The sequence below is a fragment of the Alternaria arborescens genome (genome assembly GCF_004154835.1).
Source record: "Alternaria arborescens strain FERA 675 chromosome Unknown contig_7, whole genome shotgun sequence".
NCBI lineage: Eukaryota > Fungi > Ascomycota > Dothideomycetes > Pleosporales > Pleosporaceae > Alternaria > Alternaria arborescens.
In genome coordinates this window covers 435,803-458,744 of record NW_021167862.1, presented here as the reverse complement: position 1 = coordinate 458,744, position 22,942 = coordinate 435,803, and the positions used below count along the sequence as shown (strand labels likewise).

The following is a 22,942-nucleotide window of genomic DNA, read 5'->3' as shown; positions in this document are numbered from 1 at the left end:
ACGAGAATCATGCGCAATGAGAACCATTTGGGGAGTGTCGAGCGTGCACTGCAAGGGGCTTGGAGAAGGATACCGCGGCAATAGTAGAATAGTTGCCTGCTGAGATACCCGGAATGAAGCCATGCACCTCCAAGCACTACAGGCAGTTTACCTGCTTTTTGTGACCGCGCCAAGCCTTTATTATAACAATGATTTGCTTTGAGTGTGATTCGTAAATTAAAATGAGGTGCTACCGAGAGTGCTGTACTGCCTTTTCCGTAACTATTACGTCAACTTTTGTGGCAGGCATGTCACTCATGGAGTCTAGAGTAGATGCGACGACTGTAACTCTAGGAATGAGAGGCTAGCATGACCTTCGCCCACTATTGGTGCGACTTGTAGGATGTGAAAAAGACTGAGAATGGATCGACTCCAGGTGATGTTATGAATGAGCTCGTTTTCCCCAAGTTGTTCCTAGATACTGCAACCTAATCCAAAGGTGTACGCAAACCTCCACGTTGCATTGTCAGCAAGAAAGTAACGGCACATACCTTCAAAGTACCATTTCCTGTACAGTCTTACAAAGGGTTGACTTGGCAAGAACGAGCTCGTTTGTATGCGAGGACCACTGGAGTTACTAGATGCCTTTTTTTATAGAGCGAGGCCTGAACATAGGTTGACGATACAGCGTCACCAATTGGGGCCTGAAAGCATATTGGAACCAATCACCACCATCGAAACAATGTTCACTGTGAGTTCAGTGATGGTGGGTGGTGGTGTTGTGTGTGAATGATCGCACCTGTCCAAACCGGCGCTAAGGGGTCTCGCTTAGCGCACAGGGCAGCTACACCCGTGGACCTTTTGAATTTCGCATCGATTCCGTTGACGACCGACAACTACCCTCGCGACCCCAACGAAGTTCTCCCATCAGCTACTTCGACAATCGCAAATATGGCTGACGCTGACTACGACCCCGAGGCCGCAGCTGGTACGCTCTTGCCCTTCCAACGAGCCCTTCCCACACACCCGCACCGCTTCCCTTGGATACGTACACGCACAATGTGACAGGACATGGCTAACGAATCCAACAGCCCTTAAGGCGAAGAGGGCGTTCCGCAAGTTCTCTTACCGCGGCGTTGACCTCGACCAGTACGTCCCCCGACCCCCCGCGACTCTCCGAAAGCGATGGGGAATGTATACAGATGGTGGCGGTATTCTGATCGATATGCAGGCTCCTCGACCTTGGCTCTGAGGAACTCCGCGACCTCGTCCACGCCCGTGCCCGCCGCAGGTTCAACCGTGGTCTCAAGCGCAAGCCCATGGGCCTCATCAAGAAGCTCAGGAAGTCCAAGCGTAGGCAACACTGTCCGCACAGTTGAAGGGAGACAACTAACCCTGAACAGAGGAGGCCAAGCCCAACGAGAAGCCCGACCTCGTCAAGACCCACCTCCGTGACATGATTGTCGTCCCCGAGATGATCGGCAGCGTCATCGGTGTCTACTCCGGAAAGGAGTTCAACCAGGTCGAAATCAAGCCCGAGATGGTCGGCCACTACCTCGCAGAGTTCTCCATCTCATACAGGCCCGTCAAGCACGGAAGGCCGGGTATTGGTGCCACTCACTCTTCCCGTTTCATTCCTCTCAAGTAAACGAACTGGGTTTTGGTTGCATGGGTTCTTTCGTGGGGCGGATATGTACTTGACGACCTAAAATGAATACAGGTGTTAGGTGCATTTACTCTCGATGGCTATGACGTACACAACGATCATGGCGGGCATGAAGATATGGTGTAGATAGCACCACCATTACATTCGAGATACCTCCACACTGCTTCCTCCACTGGGTGATGTGTACTTGTTGTGATCGATGTTGAGCATGCTGGTCGATTGGATTCAATCGCTGCACTACACTGCACTGCACTTCACATGGGACAGGCGACGTCAGATCAAGAGATATGGCAAGTCTACAAGTCGGAGGGCAGCGGTAATCGTATTGGGTATTGTTATACTAGGAAATGCAAGTGACGTGTGCTCTCGCTACCTTCCAAGGCGCATCTCAACCTTTGCAAAGTTATACAAGGCTCGCAGGAAGACCTGATAATTAACGCCCTTGTTGTCTGGCAGGTGGCTGTGTTGTGTGTTAGCAAAGACCTCATCATGTGAACAAGGCAACTTACAACATCTCGGTCAACCTCAGCTGCCACGGCGGATAGCCCTTGAGTTGCACAGTAGGGCTGAACAGGATCAGAAGATCCGGTTCGCTCGAAACATGGTCATTCAGCTGGGCATCAATCAAATCAGTGTTGATCTGCTCTTGTCGCACGTCGCCCTTTTGTGCCATCTCGGCCAGTGTGCGCGTCAGGTCGACGATGGTGTCGCGGCCGTCATGTTCAGAGAGAAGGAGGACGGTGAGATGTTGACGTTCCTCCTCTTTCAGTTCGTCGTCTGCACTCTGAGGAGGCGTATTGGGAGGGGAGTACGAGGAAAGGTGGGGTGCACGGAGGGAGAGGGTGGGCTTTCTACGAGGGCCGAAGTAGGCTTCTAGGGTCGACCAGATGGAAGCGTGAGTTTGGGGGAGATAGTTCTTAAGTACGCCTGTTTGACATTATTAGCCAGAGCCCTACGTTACCGTGTTCTGTTTTACAGAAAGATGGTGGACTTACCCGTCCGCTCATAGACACTCAGAAACGGTATGCCGGCACTCGCTGCCCAGGCTGCTATCTCACAGACATCGTTCACTAGTCCTTCCAGCCCGGCTGTACCCTGACTTCCGTCGTCTTCCTGGTAGTCCACTATCACACTGAGGTGTTTGGGCAGCTTTTCCAGGTCCTTGACATCGTGGGCTATGAACTCTGGCGTGCGGTGATGGTACTTGAGCAGAGAGACAACCTTCCCCCTCACCAGTCGGTAGGCGCGGCGGAAACGGAAGAAGACGCTGAACAGGAGCGCAACGACGTGGTAGATAGCGAGGTGGAGGAAGGTCTTGATGGGGCCTACGAGAGGCTTGCGGCTCTGTTGGGCTGCGCGCTGGCGGCGGTCGCGGAGTGCCTTCTTCCTCTGCGCCTCCTTCTCGCTATCAGAAGGCTCAGAGGGAAGAAACGGCTTCAGGAGTTCTTCGCGTTGCTCGACCGAGAGTTGCTTGCTTCGCCTAAAAGCGGCTTCTTGCTTGGGAGTCAGGCCTGTGGTAGCCATTGCGGGCGGTGTGAGGGTGTTGAGCGACAAAATGAGCTGGGCAGCCGATGTCTAAGTATGGATAACAAGGCAGTCAAAAGTCAAGGGAAAGAGAGGAATAATGCGCGCGTTAGCTGGCCATGTCTGGCAGACGTAAGATGATGAAATATCCCAGTGAGGCTGGTGCGTACGAGGTACGTGTGGCGGCCGTTCCTGCCGAGCGCAAGCCAAGTATAGACGCGTAGCTGCCTGCTCCGCCATGCGCTGAGGCGTCATTACGCGGAAGCTGTCGCAAGTACAATGAGGCTGTAGGAACTCGAGCTTATTGTTTTGGGTCTTTGTATACGTCCTGCCACGACAGGATTGGTGGCATCATAGTGCATGAGGTCACCCGTTGTCCGTTCGGCTGGAGCTGCTGCGACTGCGAACCAGGGACCGAGGCGTGGGGTGCGACAAGCCACAGTCGCGACTTGAGCATGTTGCTAGCCAGATCACGACGTGCAGATACACCTGCAACGGGAAACATCTACTCTGTGCCATGCCCAAGTGAGAACACAACATACGCTAGCAACACCTGGCAGCTTGATGCTTTGCGCCAATCTAAAACACCAGCTCCAGGGCATTCGGGGCGGCATTGGCCCGCTGGGTAGCTGCGATAGACGCCCGTAATACAATACTGCAGTAGTACTCAACCTCCAAGGCGGATTCCCTCCAATCTCCTGTAACGATGCAGCGCATCAGCTCCGATGGCTCGTCGGTACTCACTCACCAGACGTCGAGGACATCGATACGCGCACCCCAGTTCACCCTAGAGAAGTTCACTGTAAGCAGCCGTACAAGTTCAGGGTTGTTTTCACATTGACTCCTGCAGAGCAAAGATTTCCTAGTAAAAGACTTCATCGAAGACCTCTCCCAGATCGCCGTACCTGCGACTCGAAGATCTGGCGGCGCCGGTGGCCAGCAGACATTCGACCCGAAACCACTCATCCGCACGTTCGAACATGCCCTCACACGACTCAACAGTCTCTCCGAGGACCTGGAAGAGAAGGAGTCCGAGCTGTCAACAGCTGTACGCCGAGCAGAGCTACAACACAACCAGAATGTCGAGTCGCTAGGAAGGAGACTGGAAGCGGCCATGGACAGGTTCCAACGGCTAGACAGTTCGCTCAATGGTAGTGACGAGGGAGGGTCAGACACTGGAGGCAACGTTGCCATGCGCATCGGTGAACGACTCGAAGAGCTCGATCGCCAACGCAAGAGAGCCCTGGACGCAAAGTTCTTGATTGAATGCTGGCAAGAAGTCAGCGAACGCGGCGAACTCATGATCCTCGAGGACCAACGGAAGAACGGCGATATAGTACGATGCGCCGAGATTGCACGCCAGCTGCTGCGCATCAGCACACGTCTCGACCCCGAGGGCAGCCAGCGAGTCAACGGAGACGCACCGAATGGCATGAAGAGGAGAACGGTACATCAGTCAAGACACAACACAAAGGAGGTCATTGAGAAGTTCCTGGAGAATCTTGAGCAGGATCTCCTCAGCAAGTTTCAGGAATGCTACGCGCGTCCAAACTACCCTGGCATGCGCGACTGTGCCATCGCGCTGAAGGGCTTCAACGATGGGGCTAGTGTCATCGGAACCTATGTCAACCAGCATTCTTTCTTCATTGACCGCATGCAGTTAAATGGAGAAGAGTTGGCGACGGATGTGGAAACTTGGGATCGCCTCCAAGATCCTGATGCGGAACCACCGGGTGTTGAGCCTACGCTGCAATCTCTCATTGATGAAGTCAAGATCGTCGTCCAGGATGAATCTGCCATTATAAAACGAGCCTTCCCTTACTACGAGGAGGTGCTGATCAAGTTCCTGGAGCGCATCTTCCAGCAGTCAATACAAAGTCGGCTTGAGATGGTGCTTGACAAAGCAGGAGAGCTATCGTCACTCGCCTTTCTGCGCTCGTTGCAAGCTTCTAGGAGCTATATCACACAATTGGTAGATGACTTAAAATCACATGGGTTGACAGAGCACCCAGAGCCTGCTACATCTGCGGTGGCTGCTACCCTTGACCAGCAGTTGGAGGAGCTTTTCTCGTCTTACTTCATTGGAGAGAAGTATATTGAACGAGAAAAGAAGAACTTGGAGGAACTATACTCTTCGCTACTACTCAAGTTCACCATCTACCACTCGCGGCGCAGCAAGATGCCTACATCGTACTTTGGATCGCTGGCTCAGCGAGGCAAGGAGATGGCTGCATCCGCTCGTGACAAGTACATGGAGCGCTTGGAAAACACAGAATTGCCCGCTAGTCAGAAAGCGACCCTGCTCCGCATTGCTGGCCTGAAAGAAGATCAGCAGGAGAAGAAAGATATTGAAGTGACGGATGAGGATGGCAAGCTATCGCTACCAGTCGCCAAGCGTATGCTCAAGTGGCTGGCAGAAGGTGTCGGACGTGGACTCGAGTTGTCGCCTGGTAACGAGACACCGAAGGATGTGCAAATATTGCTTAATCTTCTACTACGACAGATGGGCGAAATCTACCTGGAGACGGCGTTGGACGCGTAAGTCATGTATTCCTCCGATGAGTACACAACTAACACGAATGCAGCGCACAAGATCATGCCGTTTCGCAGGAGAACTCCAAGACACCCCCTGATCTCACCCACCTCCCATCCCTACACGCCATTACCACAATCCTACATCTTCTTCAACAAACCACGACAACCATTATCCTCCCTCTATGTACACCCAATCTGACTATTCGTCGGGAGATCGAAAAGTCTACCAACAACACAACGTCGACTCTTGAATCAAAACTGTCCAACATACTCAATCTCACATTGACAGCATCGCTCAATTGGGTGAGCAGATGTCTATCTCAACAAAAGAAGACCGATTTCCGACCCAAGGAAGAAGACCTTATGGTAACAAGTGAAACGCAAGCCTGCCGCGACGTCTCCGCATTCTTAACTCGTGTTGCCTCACAAGCTTCTGCCGCGCTCTCTGGTCGCAACCTCTCCTTGTTCCTCGCTGAGCTTGCTCGCGGTTTGCGGTCTCTCGTTCTGGCACACCTACTGAAATTCTCCATTTCACAAGTCGGCGGTCTTAGTGTTTCCAAGGACATGAATCGCTATGTTGAGCTAGTGAGAGGATGGCCCACAGGTGACGAGCTGGAGCCTGGAGCGATGGATGTTCTGACGGATGTCAGTACGCTATTCATTATTGGACCTGAGGCGCTGAGGGATAGGCTTAGGGCTGCGGGTGGACAAGATGCGCAGGAATTGAAGGGTTTCATTGCTAAAAGAGATGACGTTGGAACTGTCGGGGTGCAGAGCGTGCTTAGTGGGTTGTAGAGACTTTACATTCTTACGTAGGCCGCATGATTGTATCGAGATAAATGCGCTACAACTGTATTCTCCCAGGGTTTTGTCTAGCAATATCTCAGCTTTGCGACTGGTCTCGTGAAATCGTTGCACACATGACTTTCCAGCGACTTTGATGGTGGTATACACGGACGACAAACAATTACATATATATAGGACACAAGCGTTAAAAGGTTCATTGATTAGATAGCACCTGATGGTCAGAACCCATTGATTCTCTTGTAAAGACGACGATTGGTTCGTACGTTGGATCATTATGTACTTGGCACGCAATACGAGCTGCCCTTGGATTTGATTTCTACACTAACAGTTCACTGGCTGTCATACTCAAAAACGAATCTACGAGAACCGCCATCATACCCCGCAAAAGCCCATGATCGGGCTTCTACTCTGCACCAATTTGGCTGTCAGTCATTCTTGCAGTATTGACAACTGTCTTCCCTGGTAGATCGTCTTTAGGCTTTGTAGTACATACTGATTATGAGGTAACAGTAGCTCTTAGGGTAAGCAGATGTATCCAGTATGATCAGTTCGCAATAACCTTCTATTGTCCTACGCTCATGAAGAATGCCTAAATTACCAGCATACCTCAAATTCAACCTCCTTCCTTTCAACAACTGTCCTAATATCCTCGAGACATTTTGTCATGGCAATAGTCACTTCAACACCACTCCGATCTTACGTTTCCATCTCCCTGCTACCCTTACTGACCGGCAACTTAACCGAGAACATGGCGTGAGCAGGTGGTAGACACTACACCAAAGTTACCCCAGAATCCAGATGTGTAAGCGTAGGATAGCTCTATAGAAGCTCTCAAGTGATCAGGTGGTGAGCCGCAATGGTGGAGGCACAAAGCGTGTACAAGCTGTGATAAAGATCTCAAGTGCATTATTGGAGGGATTCGGGCTCAACAAGTAGCCGAAGGGATGGAGCAGATTTGGGGGTGGGCGTCTCATGGCCTAGAAATCCTTCAATTTACAAATACCAGTAGCCCGCGATTAATAAATTAGATCACAGCCTCTGTTCGGCTCGAGTAATGGTAAGTTGTTACAGCTTTGCTGGTTTTGCGAATGCAAAGAGCGACCTTCCTTTCTTTTCCGGATCTTGCCACGCCCATCCACTTTTACCAACAACTTCTCCTGCCCCGCTAGACATCTGTAGCATTGTGGTATCGTCTCCATGATTCGCAAGGAAGCGTTTGTTACTGTTCTTCAAGCGACCGATAATGTGGCCTCGAAGCGGACTGCCGTCGCGATTGAACTCTACGGTATACGTCTCGACGACAGCCTCACCCTCTGCATTAGAGGCAAGCTCTGGCGCAGGAACATCGGTGATCTGTGGTGGAAGCGGGTTCTCTGTGGGATAAGCTCCTTCTTTCCTGGGCTCTTTCGATAAGATCACGACGTACTGATAGCTCAGAACACCGCCATTGCAGAGCACCAATCCCCTGCGGCCTTTACCGTTTCTTAGCTGTCTTGTCATCTCAGTGAGCGCGTGCATTGAATAGTTGTTGCCAGCTCCACCAAACGACGTCAGACCGCCAAGTATCGTCAATGGTTTGTCACCACCAACAACAGGTAGCCCTAGATGCTGCGCGGCAATTTTAGGAACGATCGGAAAACACGAGTAGATGTCAACGATATCCATCTCTTCCTTGCTTACGCCAGAAACCTTCAAGCTTGCATCAATAGAACGCGCAATGCTAGGCGAGGAGTAGAAGTTCGGTCTTTTCCAGAACTCGTCCGCATCCTTCGTTCCTGCGCCACCAAGTGGATATATCCATTTTGACTCTGATACCCCTAGTTCTTTGGCGAAAGAAGTTGAAGTAAGAATAATGGCAGAGGCGAGGTTGACCGTGTTGAAAGCATTCATAAGCAGGGGATCTGCACGGATCTGATGTAAGCGGTCGTTCCCAGAGTAGAAAGAAGGATGGCGTACAAGGATGACATATCATTCTGTTCCTTTTCCCAACCGTCCCAATCTCTTCTTCACTACTTGAACTTCCGTAATTCCATGCATATTCATTATTCTTCGCAACTTCGGAGAACTCGGCATACAACTTTGCGCTCTCTTGGTGGTTTGCGTTTGGTGTCTGGCCGCGATGCGCACGGAATGCGTTCTCGTAAAGTGGATAAACATGTATTGGTGCACCAATCCTATGAATAGCGCCAAGGTCTTCGCAAGAGTCAGTAGAGGAGAGTGTTTGCCAAAGAGAGGACACTGCACTATTTCCTAGGTCACGGCCTGTTGGAGTGAAGACCGAATCTACGGCTTCAGACGGCGCTGTCCAGCCTGGCGGAGGAAGCTTCTTTGCAGCTGCGCATGCTGATACTGGGTACAGTTAGTGATTGTGGAGAGAAAGAAAAGTAAATTGGCACGTACACGAAGCTAACGCCTCACCCCCAGTTACAATCGCGACTTTACATTCGCCTTTCGCAATCCTTTTCGCCGCTTCGTCGAGGAGCTTCCCTGGCTTGTCACCTCCATGCTCGGAATATCTTTTCCACTTTAGTTTCTGTTCAATCCCCAGCTTCTCTGCCAGAAGCCCTGGCAGATCCGGGTATGGCCAAGTCCATGTCTTGACGACATCGACGCTGTCGATCGCTGACTGGAGATTGGTATTCGAAGTAGACGAAGTGTCGCTGATGGCCTTTTGAATGGCTTCAAGCATCAATGTTGCGGGCTCTTTCGCGTCCGTGACGGCAGTTGAGCGGTTCTTGATGTCGCCAACGCCGATGATCACGGGGATGTTGGAGGACGGCATATCGATGTAGGGGACGGACTGCAAGGCAAACGTGTCGATACTCTAGCTACTCAAAGCACCTTCTAGCCATGATCATATACTACGCGACCGAGGCGTAAAACACGCTGCAATTCGGAGAGTCATGACTGGCGTGAGGAGTTACATTTGCCGAGGTACAACACGCGGCGCGAACTACGGCGCGACTATCAGGCGCTGCCTATAATCTGCTTACGCTGTCTTCGCGCGTTAGTTGTATTACAATTTGGAACGCATGCATAGAAAAGTGCGAATTTCATAAGGGGAGAATGAGGTCGAGTGTGTTCTAGCTGAGGAGATGCTGAAGGTACGTACCATTCAGGGCAATCGACCTGGTGACATCGTATGTGATATGATGCAGGTATGTGCACTCAAACAAGATCGGTATTGTCACAAGACTGTATCGAAGTGCGGGCATCTCGAGGTCCAGTCTTTTAGTTCTAACTCGGTTCACGTACGGACATTCTAATAGATTGGCTTGAAAATCTACTGTATACAAAGGCTTTCTGAGGCCACAGCCAGATTTGGTGCAGCGCCGGTTGCGATATTCCAATCTCTCCATGCAGCATACAGTAACACGACGAAAGCCTGTCCCTCAGGGTTTACGCCTTCCAGTGGCGTCCTCTGACCTTCATTGAGAGAATTGACAACCGGTGCTACAATACCAGTCTCTTTGTCTATATGACGGCTAACAGCTTCTAGCTTCGTTATTGCCCAATCCGTATATCGCTTTCCGAAAAGGCCAGGCTCAAGGAAGGCCATTCTAAAAGCTGTAGCAGCCATCAACGCTGTGCCAGCGACCTCTGCAAACCAGGTCTCATCATCGAGATAGTTGCGCAGCAAGCCCGTTGTATCGGTATCAGCTTCCATGGCGCCACTGAGAATGCCTTTGGTCATCTGCAGTAAGGCATTCTGCTCTTCCTCGGTTTCAGACACATATTGAGATTTCCGTAAGGTGGCTAGTACCCTTGCCATTCCAGCTGCGGCCCAGGCATTACTTGTACACCATGCACCATCGTCACTCTTCACATTGCATACACCCGCATCATTGGCTATGTGTTGCCAATATCCCTTTCGCGTACCGAGAACTTCGTGGTATAGCTCACATTGCCGGACACTCTCCTTCACCATGTCTATATCTGCCGTAAACGTACCATTATAGGCGAGGGCCGGCGGCACCATATAGATAAAGTCGGCCCACAAGGAAGGGTACGCATCGCGGTGTGATACCGCATCATTGGAGAATCTAGGCGTAGTCGAAAGCAGGTCGTGCAGTTGATGGCTTACTGCGGAGAGATATAGGTTATCAGACACGGGGAGGGTTGCTGATCTGGAAAGGAGGAGAGTTGGGATGCAGAGGGATGTCGGATCGGACGATGAGCCTAGTACTTGCTGTTAGCATACGCCCGGTCTTTATGACGTGCCTAGTAAGTATTGAAACCGTAGGACATACCATTTCCTTCACACAGTCTCTGGCTGTTGGTCCGTATGAATGGTTTTACATATTGCAGTGCTTCTACATCCTCGACCCTCAACACTGGTATCTCACCGCCTGGAAATGGGTCGTGGAAAACCGTAAACTGAGAACTTCTGTATTCAAGGGTTGCTTCGAACACCGTTCCATATTCCCAGCTATGCGACGCAGTCTCTCGCGCTTTATTCAGCACCTTATCGATCAATATTTCCGGAATCATGCCGTATACTAATCGATCAATATCTCTGCACCGGTGATCAGAGTTGATAGTTGCCTGGATGTTAGGAGTGTTTGAACAAATGGCTGGGACAAATGAAGTTTTCGGCGGCTGCGTCTAGTGTCATGACGCGCGCCTTCGCCTCTTGCCGCGGACAAAAGCTTGGTGAGGGGTTGTTCCTTCTTCCAAGCTCTTTGCCGAAGCTTCAATGCACGCAAGACAACAATGCGAATAAAACAACAGGTCTGGCGATACAGAATTGAGGGGTGAAGAACTTGGCAGATTACTGTAGCTTGCATGAATAGGCACAGAGCTCGAGTTGGCGTGATTTCTAAGGGCTCGATTATCCCAGAGCTACCTTATGTCCGAGGAGTGCCGACTCAAGAGGTACGCGCAACGTCTTGGTGTTTTCAAAGGAAAGCACACATAGGTAGATGGGCCAGCATCACGAGACATTTCCTTTTATGTGTGCGAAGCTACAGAATTAATAATTTTGACTGGGAATGAACGGCCGCGTAGCGTTGTTAGGCTGACATGACCCGATGTTGACAGCTTAGTTTTCTCAAGTATTGGTAGGGGATACCAACACGAACAACGTTGCAGGGCCGAATGCTCATGGGTTGCGGTACGTCCTAGGCGACGGACCTTGTATGTCTGGCTTCGAAGCTTGTGTTTTGCGACACAATGATATCCATATGGTGCAGTTCACGGGGTGAAGACGAAAATTGAAGTTGCGATCATGTAATACCGAATGGTGGTGAAGGTTCGTCCGGCACTGGGAATTTAGCGCGAAGGATAGTTCCTCTACTCCGGAATCCGGATACCTAACTAAAGCTGCTAGACTGATGTCTAGTATGACAGTGGGTCGCGCCATGGTTGCATAAGCCTAAGATTTGATGTATCCACCAGAAGACCCGCAACAGATAATCCTCCAAGCGACGTCCAAGTCCCTGGAACCCTCTTTGGATGAAAGTGTTACGTTTTTAAATCTCTGCGGTGCCAAAGCTGAAGATAAGAGTATCAGGTGCAGTGATAACGACGCAGGCCTGATCGTATTGTACGCCCAAGGTGAAAATTTTCTAAGCGACTTGCAATGTCTCGTTCTACTGTGCATACTTCTTCACGGCAGATGCAGTCTTAGTTTGGTAGTTTTGGCAGCTTGTCCTGTGGATATACAAAATCCACAGCTCAATGAAGCACGAACCGCCATCCCCACGATCCCCGGATTTTGCAGTAAATCGTCTGGCTCCATCCACTTCGTGGTGAACTCCATAGCTACCCAGACCCATTTCGCAAACCATCGGCGGGTATTTTGTGCGCTAAGACTTCTAGTCGTATTTCCAGAAGCTTGTCTAAGCTCTGGGCGTGCCTAAATTGAGCCTCATCCCTACGATTTGCGGCTTTTGTCGGCTCAGTTCCAAAAACCCTCACTCCGTACACCGGCCCGCCCCCATTTAACTCTCCAAACACCAAAAGATGAACAGTGCCCATGGCGCACGGGAGTAAAACCGAAGGAATGCGCGACGTGTAGGGCGAACGTCATCAGGCAAGTTAAGCACTGTGTTGCAACCACCACAGCACAAGAGGCGATTTTCCCCGCCTTTTCACGCGGTAGTTTGCCATTACCTAACGATAATTGGTTCCCCAGACTCCCCACTGCTCATGGTTCTGACAAGGGTCTGGGCTGATCGTCCCATACCATGGACAAGACTTGGCCACCGAGCCAGCAGCAGTCCACGGGTACCACATCGGAACCATTCCAAACGTGGAGTATACCTCGTCGTGCGCCGGGCCATACACCACAATTGAAAATTCTGCTATCATAGCCGACGCATCCTTCACCCGTCTTTGACATTGCTCTCTATATAACCGGCTGACATCCCCGTGTTGGGATCAGCAAGATTGGTACCGGCACAAACCAAGTCTCCATCGTCTCGCAATCTACCTGGGCATCATGCCGAACCACCACATGGCTGACGAAAAGCCTGAGGCTGTGCCGTATGGCTACGAGGAGAATCAAGTTGGCTTCGAAGAGCCATTCGTCCACGGCGCTGCTACTGTTGGAGGTGAGACTGGACGAGGAGGAGATACACACCGTGGTTTGAAGAGTCGACACATCCAATTCCTGTAAGTCCGTGTTCTTTGACGTCGCTAAACCGCATGCTGACACTCCACCAGCGCGCTAGGCGGTGCTATCGGAACTGGCCTGTTCATCGGATCTGGATCTATTCTTGCTCTAGTCGGTCCCGCTCCACTCTTCATGGCCTATCTCAGTATGATGCTTGGTAGGTTGTGCCTATACGAAATGCATGTGAGAAATCCACTAACTTCGTGTCTTCACTTCTGCAGTCGTCTACAATGTCATGAACAACTTGGCCGAAATCGTTACCCTGCTTCCCATGCGTGGTATTACCATCCCGTATTTCATTAAGCGGTTTGTAGACCCTAGTCTAGCATTTGCCGCCGGATGGAACTACTGGTATGCATATGCCATTCTCGTTGCTGCCGAAGCCACAGCTGGAGCCATCCTTCTGGAGTATTGGGAGACGCCTGTTCACAACGCTGTCTGGATTACCATCTTTCTTGTGGTGGTTTTGTTCCTTAACATTGTCGCAGTCGAGGTTTTCGGAGAAGCAGAGTTCTGGTTTGCCTCCATCAAGTTCATCACCATTATAGGCCTAGTAATTCTGGGCTTTGTTATCATGTTAGGTGGTAGTCCTAATGATCAAGGCCGACTTGGATTCAGATATTGGAACAACCCGGGTGCTTTCAAACCATATATAGTGGAAGGGAATTCCGGTCGTTTCCTGGCATACTGGACTGCTTTCGTTCGCGCTGGTTTTGCCTTCATCACATCGCCTGAACTGATTGCACTTGCTGCAGGAGAGACCATCGCCCCTCGCCGTAACATCCCCAAGGCTGCTGGCCGCTTTGTTTACCGTCTGGCCATCTTCTACGGTTTGGGAAGCTTCATCATCGGAGTCATCGTTCCATCAGATGATGACCGTCTCCTCAGCGGTAGCTCCAACGCTTCGGCCTCACCCTTCGTTATTGGTATCCAGCGAGCAGGCATCCAGGGCCTGAACCACGTTGTTAACGCGGCTGTCTTGACATCAGCCTGGTCTGCCGGAAACGCTTTCCTGTTCTCTGGATCCCGTGTTTTGTACGGTATGGCTCTCAACGGAGAAGCACCAAAGGTCTTCGGCAGGACAAGCAAGAAAGGAGTGCCATACGTGGCTGTCCTAGCTACTTGGGCCATAGGTCTTCTTGCTTATCTCAACGTCTCCAATACTGGTGCGCAAGTCTTCCTGTGGTTCTCAAACATCTCCACAATCTCCGGTTTCATCGCCTGGATTGTTGTTATGATCACCTATATCCGCTTCCGCAAGGCCTTGATATTCAACAACTTGCTCGAGTCGCTTCCTTACCGTACGCCATTCCAGCCATACCTCACATATTTTATCCTTGGTGTTGTCTCGCTCCTGACTCTCACGAACGGATTTCAAGTCTTTGTGCCAGCCAACTGGTCCGTATCCGATTTCTTGGCCGCCTACATCACTATCCCCATTTTCTTCGTTCTTTACGCCGGCCACAAGATCTACTTCAGAACCGCCTTCGCGATAAAGGTTGAGAACATTGATGTTACGACTGGTGTGCGGGAGATGAATGAGCTGTGCAAGGACGATATCTCTGGTGCGCCTATACCGAAGAATGTCTGGCAGAAGATCTGGTACTGGATTGCATAGAGTAGCCCCAAGCGTGGATGTACAGCGTTTATAGCGTACATGTCTTTGGGCTTTCCTTAGTAGATGCCAGCCATCAATGAGATTGTTACGAACCTTCAAGCCGGGTTGTCTGTTTTGTCCAAATATGTCTTGTCTTATGATTGGAATATCAAGCCATAATCGGTGAGTAGTGGAAAAACTGTAAGAAAAGCCTGATGTACTCATTGCGGTCGTCCATGATTCCTCCTTCCTGTATCTAACTTGCGATATCACGACCCCCATGAGGCGTAATCGTGTACATATACAGAACGAATATGGCCGACCCCTCTTTCAAACTACTCAGCTGAATTTGAGATATCAAGAATCCCGGAGTTTATCGAAAAAGTGAAACATCCCACCCAAGAGGCTTTGTGAGGCCTAACGCGTGCTTGCACCCTGGCTTAGAGTCTTTGCGTATATTGGCAGTGACGATACACGCCAACTTAACGCCACTGGTTCAGAAACCGGAGAGATCCTTCCAAGTTCTGCCATACAAAGACGAGGGTGCTTTGGAAACATACGACTATCGCGAAGCCTGTACGAGACGGCATGTGACACCGATGACTCTGCATTGTCGTATAGCTCTGTTGGAGATATACAAGACACTGGATCAATGAGGAACCTTGCAACAGTATCTCACCAGAACGTGTGGTTGCGTGGAATCTGTGAATGTCTGGCAAAGAGTACCTGGCCAGACGTGTGTCCACGACGTTTGGATACGCTAAGTTGCGCTCTCTTAAAGCCGTCCATCGACGCATATCTCAACAATCATATTTAGAGCTTGGAACAGCTGCACTCAACTCGCTGAGGGTAAAAGCACTCTCCGTAAGATGGCGTGAGCCCTCAGATAGACGGTTGCTTGTGTTTCTAGGCCCTGCTAACACATGCATAGCGGTTAGCTCCGCCATTTATGCTTGCATCAAATCGTGATTCAATAGACCTTGTGTATAATCCGGACGCCCCGCATCTTCGCGCTCAAGCGTCGTGCCTGGAAAGCTCCCGCCTAAATGCCAAGGTGAAGGATGCGCCATTCACAGACCATATCAAGATCTGTACCTTCTATCAGGCGGCACGAAGCGAGCTTCAAGCATACTGAGAACGGAATGGCTCTACTCGCTCAGCTCGGTTAGGGAGCCGATTTGATTGATTTGATTTGATTGTGGCTTAATGCCCTATCTGTTTAGGGAGCTGAGCGATCGGGCGACAAGCATCATGGCACTGGGCATATGAATCATGAAGACCTCATCTTGCTCTGAAACAGTCACACTGACTAAGTTCTGTGATGTCGCATAGATGTTCCTCAGACCAGGGTGCGTCCACGTGGTTGCGGCTCGAAAGTGAGAGTTTGCGACAGCCTGCATTGCTCTTGTCAACAGCTGTATGATAGGCTTCCCGCATCGAGAGGGAAAGAACAGACTGCCGGTACGAATCCAAAGTCTTCGATGCGATTGATTTTTCCGGACTTTGTCGGTTTCGTGGAAGCGTCTAGATGACTAGACTGACGAAGGACAATAGCTTATGAACCTGGCGACAACAGGGTATATATTAAACTTACCGAGATTGTTTCAATAGATCAGATGTATCTAGAAATGGAAATATACGTAACATGACTCCAAAGCAAAAATGGGGGAAATGATGATCGCCCTTGACCGGTTCAAAGCCACACGTTTGTACCGTTTCGCTTGGCGTTGCCAAATCCTTTACAGATCAGCGAGTCATGAAACTGCATCTTCTGTAGTCCAATGCTATCCAAAGCCGTTTTGTGACAGCTCGCTAATGTACCTCTGCCCTTGCCATCACATTGCAGCCTCACCCGGATCGGCTGAAAATATCGCCGAATCAACAACAACCGATTGATGCTTCAGGAGTGAACGGCTTTGATAAAATTTTAAAGATAATGTTAAACGAGTCTGCGAGAACCGTGTTCAAGAGAACTTTGATTAGGGGCTCACCCCATGTCATTCATGTCACCGTCATCACACATGTGCTTACTTACCACAGGATTTCACAACCATGTTTAGACATGGGACATTCTCTGAGGATCGCCTTGAGACATGAGCTGCGCTGTTCTGTCTCACCGCTGGCGAGGCTGAGCTTTGTCCGACCAGATGCGCATCCAGCTAAATTTACCACGCTTGTGAGTCTTGAGCTGCGAGATACGCAATGGTGCGAAACTAGCCTAGTTCTGGAAAACGGTGCTTCGGACTGGCCATAGGAAAATCACTTCTTCTGGGGCATAGAGAGCTGGTAGCAGTAGCTTTCGTCAACCACTTCCTCGGGTTTTGGATAGCGGGACAAAGCATCGTCGAGATTGCGCAAGCGTAAGGCTTTCCAAAGCAGCACGGGCCGCGACGCTATGCGCACGTCATCAGCCGTAAAGTTCATGCTTTCTGCACGGCGGAAGCGCTTGGCTTTAGGTGATCGCTTCGTTGCACTAACAAGGTCATCTGTGGGGGCGGAATACGTGCCGCAAAACCACAGCAACGTTGCGAGGTTGCAAGGTCTACCCACTGCAAGAATCAGCCCGCTAGGCTTTACGACTATTTGCGCGTCTCCGAACGACTCGAACATCTTGATTCAAGAATCGATCTCTCTGTCTCCAGTGTTGCGCTTTGACATACGAGAGAAACTCCTAACAGCCTCAGTTGTCCACGTGCAAGGCTTTGAAGGGCTTCAACCATCAATCTCACCGCCAATTCCACTAAACAACGAGTGACGAGGCTAGCCATCTCCAACGAAGATGGTGTGTACTGATATGCTTGAGTAGTAGCCGGTGAAGATGTCGGAAAATTGTGTTCTTTCGTGATTTGTTGTCAGTACACCCTCTTTGCGCACGATTGTTGGCCCAGAGAAAACAGCCATCGTTGTACGTACGTCGGTATACGGCGAAGGATCGTTCCTAGTCATCGTGTGGATCGTAAAGTGCCAGGCGGTAATGCAGCTGTGAAGGTTACAAGTGACGTTTGCGCAAGGCGAGATCTCGTCCAAGATAAATATCCAGTAGAGCCATGACTCGCAGGGCTCGGACTACCCTAATTATCCATTCCAAGGCGTTGCAGCATTCTCCTGCTCTTTTGCAATCATTTCGCAACCTGCCCAGTCTGAACCAGGATTAGCAATTTCCCGATTGGTTAGTCCAGAACCAACGAACGAGTAGAGGATCTCGACCTTCGAATAGGATGCAGGGTATCCGATATCAATACTCAAAACTATACGGTGATTTCGTTCAAGACCCAGAGCTTGCAAAGTTTCGTCGATATCTGGGTTACTGGTCTTGGATGTTATACAATGAGAATTGGGAGATCGAGCAGAAGATCCGAGAATGCAACGAGATCGTCGCAAACATTCATAGTGTACCTCCGACTCGCAGCGTCTACACGTTAATGGACTATCCTCAAACCTACGTGAAAAAGCAGGACCCAACACTGGAGTCGAAAATTGAAGACTTGAAAAAGTTGATCAGGCGATACGGTCGGTCGCATTCTACTCGTTGCGCTTGGCGATATGCTGACCAACAGTGACACAGGAAAGGACCTCACCCTCGCCCACGCCATTGCCAACTTGCCTAGTCAGCCCGAGATATGGGCCAGACATTTCTCCGAGTATACAGAAGCATTTCAAGATGGTCGTTTCGGGCCGACAAACGAGGATGCTACCGTATACAGTCAAGTCCCCTCGCATGCGGATACTTGCTCCCTGAAAGCCAGCGAAGTAGATCAGCAAGACCACTTAACAAGCTTCGCAATCCGTCATCTCAAATCGATCAACATACGCCTACGAAAGTGGATCGCTCGCGGTTCAAAGGAATGGTCCGAGGAGGAAGGAGCCGCACCAGAGCAGTTTGTTGGCCTCGAAAAGATTGTTATGGTCGCCAATGTGTTCGCTGGCATCTATGTTCCTGTATTCTTTGCCGCATGCCTCGGGGTTCTCAGCAGTATTCAGTCTGAGAAATGGCGCATCGTTGTGCTCGGTGCATTTGGATTGATGCTTACCGCATTATTGATTTTGTGTGTTCCGACGTTAAAGCGGAGTGACATGTTCGCAATCACAGGCGCCTTCTTTGCCGTGGGTGGAATATTTGTGGGGGCAAGGAGTATGGATTGACAGTAACGGATACTATAAGGTTGGTGTGAGAGATGGGGAGTGATTGCGAGTGCCGGTTGTGACGTCGCTGAGGCTCGTGCATGGCATCGGGCCTTTCTTTCACCCTTGCGTACCAAGGTTGACCTAGCTAAATATAGATACGATTCATCCATGCTCGAGTACTTTCCCGCGTACACCAAAGAGTAGGTCTGCACTGTACTCATGTCTGCCACTGTTTAGGATCAGGAGTCGCCTGTATCTACTCAGGTAGGTACTTTCTTAATTTAAATATTTTACTCTGATTTGGAGTCATCGATTTCCTGCATTCTTTGTCATCTCATTGTGCGCGCGTCTGTGCCGAAAGCATAACTCTCCGCACAATATTTATCCAACCAGGCACCATGCAGTGTGACAATGCAGGGTGTAAGTCCTTCAGTGAACCCTGACTTTACTGCCGATTTCCGACTGACAGCACAGGGCCGGACCAAGTCATCTCTCTCGTTGATACAAGATATCCATAGGTAGAGGTCTTAGGCGTGTAAAGTTGCCATTTGACGCTCAATGTCTACGCCCTGATAGCAAAATCTACACAATGGTCGATCGGGTGATGGAACAAGAATTGAACGACTATGATAGATATCGCTAGGGTCTTCGAGAAGACCACGACCGATCAACAATCTCTGCCAAGAACCCTCCTGCGCGACCGTTCACATGGCATCCGATCGGGCAACGTCTTAAACTTTATCATGGCGGGGAGGTATGTGCACAGGCATCAACGCGAGCTGGCAATATTAAATATCACCATTGGAGGGCCGTCAGATAGCGGCACCCAGGTCCAGCTAGTGGAATGCCTTAATTTACCCAAATATTGGTTAGAATCCCATTGCAAAGCTCCAGGATAGGTCCTCTGTATTATCAGAGCCACACGCCGGGCCGATATGGTCAGCCACAGTGACTAACCGCTGGATTGTGTCCTTGCTAGTTAGCACTCCTTTGTCAAATCCCTAGAGCTCATCTTCAGTATACGTACCAACCATCGAGCCACCTAACTCTTCATCACTTTTCGAAAACGAACGCCGACTACATCAGAAAGCTTCAACGCGCGAGACTCTTAGCTATGAATAGAGTGCCAATCAGCTCACCGAAACCCCTTCGTGAGTTCAGATTATCCCTCCAAACAGTCATCCATTAATACTTCGCCAGCTCCAATTGTGATAGTTGAGTAGTGATTGGGGGAATGATGCAGTGTGTCTCTCGATAGCCACTAATCTCCAGTAAATATTTGGTATATCACCAGTCTGTGCAAATCGTTCACATCTGAGAAGATTGCTGACATCTCTAGTCTAGTTCTCAGCTAGCATCTTCCTTCGCACCGCCACTATTATCGTACACGATTTTCTCGACACCGATTCAGCGGTTTACTATCAGGGACCTGCCAGGGTTGGATGCCATCCATCGATCACAATGTACATTCTATCTGGGGACGTCATGACGGAGGAACCATGTAAAGGACTACGTCGCACAGGAAGCAAATTCTCTGGACATCTACATATGTTAGGCAGACGAGATATTGACTTTTATTACAACCTTTAATGCAGCAGAGGTTCTACCACGCTTTCAGCAGCTTGTGTTCTATGCAACAAACTCACAATATATCGGCCTTTCACTACCAAGAACGTATACACGAGCATAGCAGTGTGTGACCTTCGACACTCTACCTTCTACTGCTGCTTTGTTTTGCCCCTGCCAATCCCACTAACGAGTCGAGTGAGTAAGACCCACTCCAGCTATTGTATGCTGCGCATAGAGTATGTTCTTGCCGAAGCACAGATTGGCAGATCTACAAGGCAGTAGTACTGTCATCGAACAGACCCATCTCACACACTCTGCGCCCTGCGCTTCAAGTCATTGGGTTCCGCTCCTGCATATCGAAGCATTCTGCAGCAACTGCGGAGCGAGTACCGCCGTACGAATTGTAACTAACCTACGCGCTAAGGGTATTCTTCCTCCTGCCCCAGAGTACTGGCAAGACAGAAAACACGATACGTCTTTACAATGCGAAGTCGCTGCTGGATAGTTGTAACTCAGACGAAATGAGCTTCTTTGTAGTGACTAATCCGGGCGGTCGAAATAAGCAATTCCAACGTTACGGAAGCGTCCGCTGGTGCATTCCCGTAAGCCAACGGTATGGTTTGTTCCGCGATTTATGCGTAAGGGTTCGTGATATCGTCGTGTGGGTGCGGATGGTAAGGGATTGCGGTACTTGCGGTCGGCAGATTGACGAGTGCGGCGAGGTAAGGTTCAAGCAGCGCAGCCGTTGTTCAGGAGATGAGTGACCGTTGGAGTAAGCCCTGTGCTCGTTCTTAGTCTTGCTCTTCAACTAAGTCATGTATCATATTAGTGCGACTTATGCATACCCTGTAGAATCTAGACGGTGCGCATGGGTCCCGTACTTACACGACTTTGGAGGGGATGTGTGCGCACCTTGAAACGAAAGACACGAAAGACGCGGTACAGATATTAAAATCAATCCCAGGTAGGGTGTGACATTCATGTGAGAGATCTCGTTGCGTCTTTCACGCATAACAAGAAGCTGATCAGACAATCGACGCGCTTTGCTGTTGGCCTTGATCCGCTTCCGGGCACCGGAAGTGTCAGAGCTCTACACATACCCCAGATGCCACACCCACCTCTGCGTTTGCTTGTTGAGTTCTGCGTACGGAACCCCGGACACCACAGGATCCGAGGGTCACTTCTGATTATGGACTCATAGACACCATGCCCTTTAGCGCGCTTGTAGAAAGAGATGTGGATGCCACTACGAAGGTGTCAGATCTCCTTTCATGGAGACCCCAAGGCTAGGGCGAGTCCCTTGCGATCGGTAGAGCGCATGGTCCACCTCGCGAGCAGTAACGGGCCTCGACTTTTGCCGGCGAATTCTCAAAATCCTCCAACCTCCTTCTGGGCGGAGATTTAACAGGCCTATTCAACGGCCTGTTAAGCGAGATTTGAGGCTTGCCTGGCACACAACAGCGTCACCAGGACAGAATCCGAAGATGCGGATGTGGACGGCGATGAGTTTATGTTGCTACGTATTGGCAGACTCCTGTGAGGTGTTGGAATTGATTGGTTTTGGTAACAACGACAAACAAATGCTGTCCCGCTGGAGATTTCGAAACAGTAGACCGTTGGCCCAGACGATTCCGCTATCACTTTTCGGCACAACGGCGATCATCATCACCGCATCTTTACCCTTGCTCTCGCTTCCTCCGAATACTGTTTCACCGGTCAGATTTCTGACTCGCAATGACAGGTTCGATTTAGTGGCACGTCCTCCGAGGACCGCGGTGGCCCGCCGCAAAAAGCGATAGACGCCTGCGATCGTGAGATGCTTAAGAGCAGCCGGAGGAGGTGCCTTGAACGCCCTGATGGTTCGACTGTGTGGTTTGACGTTGGCTAGTCGTTGCAGTGGGCTGTTGTTGTTGTGGTGTTGGAGGGCTATTCGAAGAGTCGTGATAGAGGATTGACGCAGCCTCGTGCGCTTCATGCGCCTGTCGCATGTCCCTTTCTCGCTTTGCGCACTTATCTGCGTATGTGTTGCCCTTCTCCAAAGCTGTGCGGTAGTCTCAGTACGGATCCAAGAGAGCGTTTGAGAAGGATGAGGTATTCGTACCATCCTTGTGCCATACGATCGTAGAGTCGTGGGGCTGTGTATTGAAGGACATCGTCCCTTTGTCGAGCTAGTTGATCTTGGTAAAGTTCTTGCGATACGGATTACCGAAGGCAGGACAACTTGGGGGGGCTAATCCAAAGGTTTATAGTCTGACGATGTGCGTTACCTGTCCGACCAAGAAGACTAGTTGCGCGAGTTCTACGTGGAATTTTGATACGCGCAGGCGGCATGCATGGCCGGTCAGCCTCAAGCAGTCAAGGCACGATGCTCTGTCCTGTAATAGCTCCAAGTGGTCTCGCGACCAGCCAACGTAAAGTGTCTTCTTCATAGTCCAGGGCTTCTGCGCGGCAATAGCAAAGGCTCCGGAGACGTGAAAGTTATGGTAACTAGGAATCTCAAGCAATGCTTCGACTTTACGTTGTC

The 22,942-nt window shown here is 50.3% G+C and overlaps 7 protein-coding genes across 7 annotated transcripts; 4 read left to right on the top strand and 3 right to left on the bottom strand.

Annotated features, from left to right (window-relative positions):
- Nucleotides 1–930: 930 nt before the first annotated feature.
- On the top strand, nt 931–1,627 carry AA0111_g3905 (hypothetical protein; the record flags this gene model as incomplete). Its single annotated transcript, XM_028649844.1, has 4 exons — nt 931–967; nt 1,071–1,128; nt 1,211–1,332; nt 1,383–1,627. 4 exons carry the CDS (start codon nt 931–933, stop codon nt 1,625–1,627), a joined length of 462 nt encoding a protein of 153 aa, XP_028508412.1.
- Nucleotides 1,628–2,014: 387 nt separating this feature from the next.
- On the bottom strand, nt 2,015–3,169 carry AA0111_g3904 (hypothetical protein; the record flags this gene model as incomplete). The annotated part of the gene is made up of 3 exons (XM_028649843.1): nt 2,015–2,105; nt 2,155–2,572; nt 2,641–3,169. 3 exons carry the CDS (start codon nt 3,167–3,169, stop codon nt 2,015–2,017), a joined length of 1,038 nt encoding a protein of 345 aa, XP_028508411.1.
- A 706-nt stretch (nt 3,170–3,875) lies between these two features.
- AA0111_g3903 (hypothetical protein) lies at nt 3,876–6,499 on the top strand (the record flags this gene model as incomplete). The annotated part of the gene is made up of 3 exons (XM_028649842.1): nt 3,876–3,971; nt 4,020–5,707; nt 5,755–6,499. The coding sequence occupies 3 exons, from the start codon at nt 3,876–3,878 to the stop codon at nt 6,497–6,499; spliced, it is 2,529 nt and encodes an 842-aa protein (XP_028508414.1).
- A 1,077-nt stretch (nt 6,500–7,576) lies between these two features.
- On the bottom strand, nt 7,577–9,293 carry AA0111_g3902 (hypothetical protein; the record flags this gene model as incomplete). The annotated part of the gene is made up of 3 exons (XM_028649841.1): nt 7,577–8,412; nt 8,468–8,860; nt 8,912–9,293. The coding sequence occupies 3 exons, from the start codon at nt 9,291–9,293 to the stop codon at nt 7,577–7,579; spliced, it is 1,611 nt and encodes a 536-aa protein (XP_028508413.1).
- A 501-nt stretch (nt 9,294–9,794) lies between these two features.
- On the bottom strand, nt 9,795–11,002 carry AA0111_g3901 (hypothetical protein; the record flags this gene model as incomplete). Its single annotated transcript, XM_028649840.1, has 2 exons — nt 9,795–10,690; nt 10,762–11,002. The coding sequence occupies 2 exons, from the start codon at nt 11,000–11,002 to the stop codon at nt 9,795–9,797; spliced, it is 1,137 nt and encodes a 378-aa protein (XP_028508416.1).
- A 1,951-nt stretch (nt 11,003–12,953) lies between these two features.
- On the top strand, nt 12,954–14,745 carry AA0111_g3900 (Proline-specific permease; the record flags this gene model as incomplete). Its single annotated transcript, XM_028649839.1, has 3 exons — nt 12,954–13,126; nt 13,178–13,284; nt 13,349–14,745. The coding sequence occupies 3 exons, from the start codon at nt 12,954–12,956 to the stop codon at nt 14,743–14,745; spliced, it is 1,677 nt and encodes a 558-aa protein (XP_028508415.1).
- Nucleotides 14,746–17,942: 3,197 nt separating this feature from the next.
- On the top strand, nt 17,943–18,867 carry AA0111_g3899 (hypothetical protein; the record flags this gene model as incomplete). Its single annotated transcript, XM_028649836.1, has 2 exons — nt 17,943–18,234; nt 18,290–18,867. 2 exons carry the CDS (start codon nt 17,943–17,945, stop codon nt 18,865–18,867), a joined length of 870 nt encoding a protein of 289 aa, XP_028508634.1.
- Nucleotides 18,868–22,942: the final 4,075 nt, after the last annotated feature.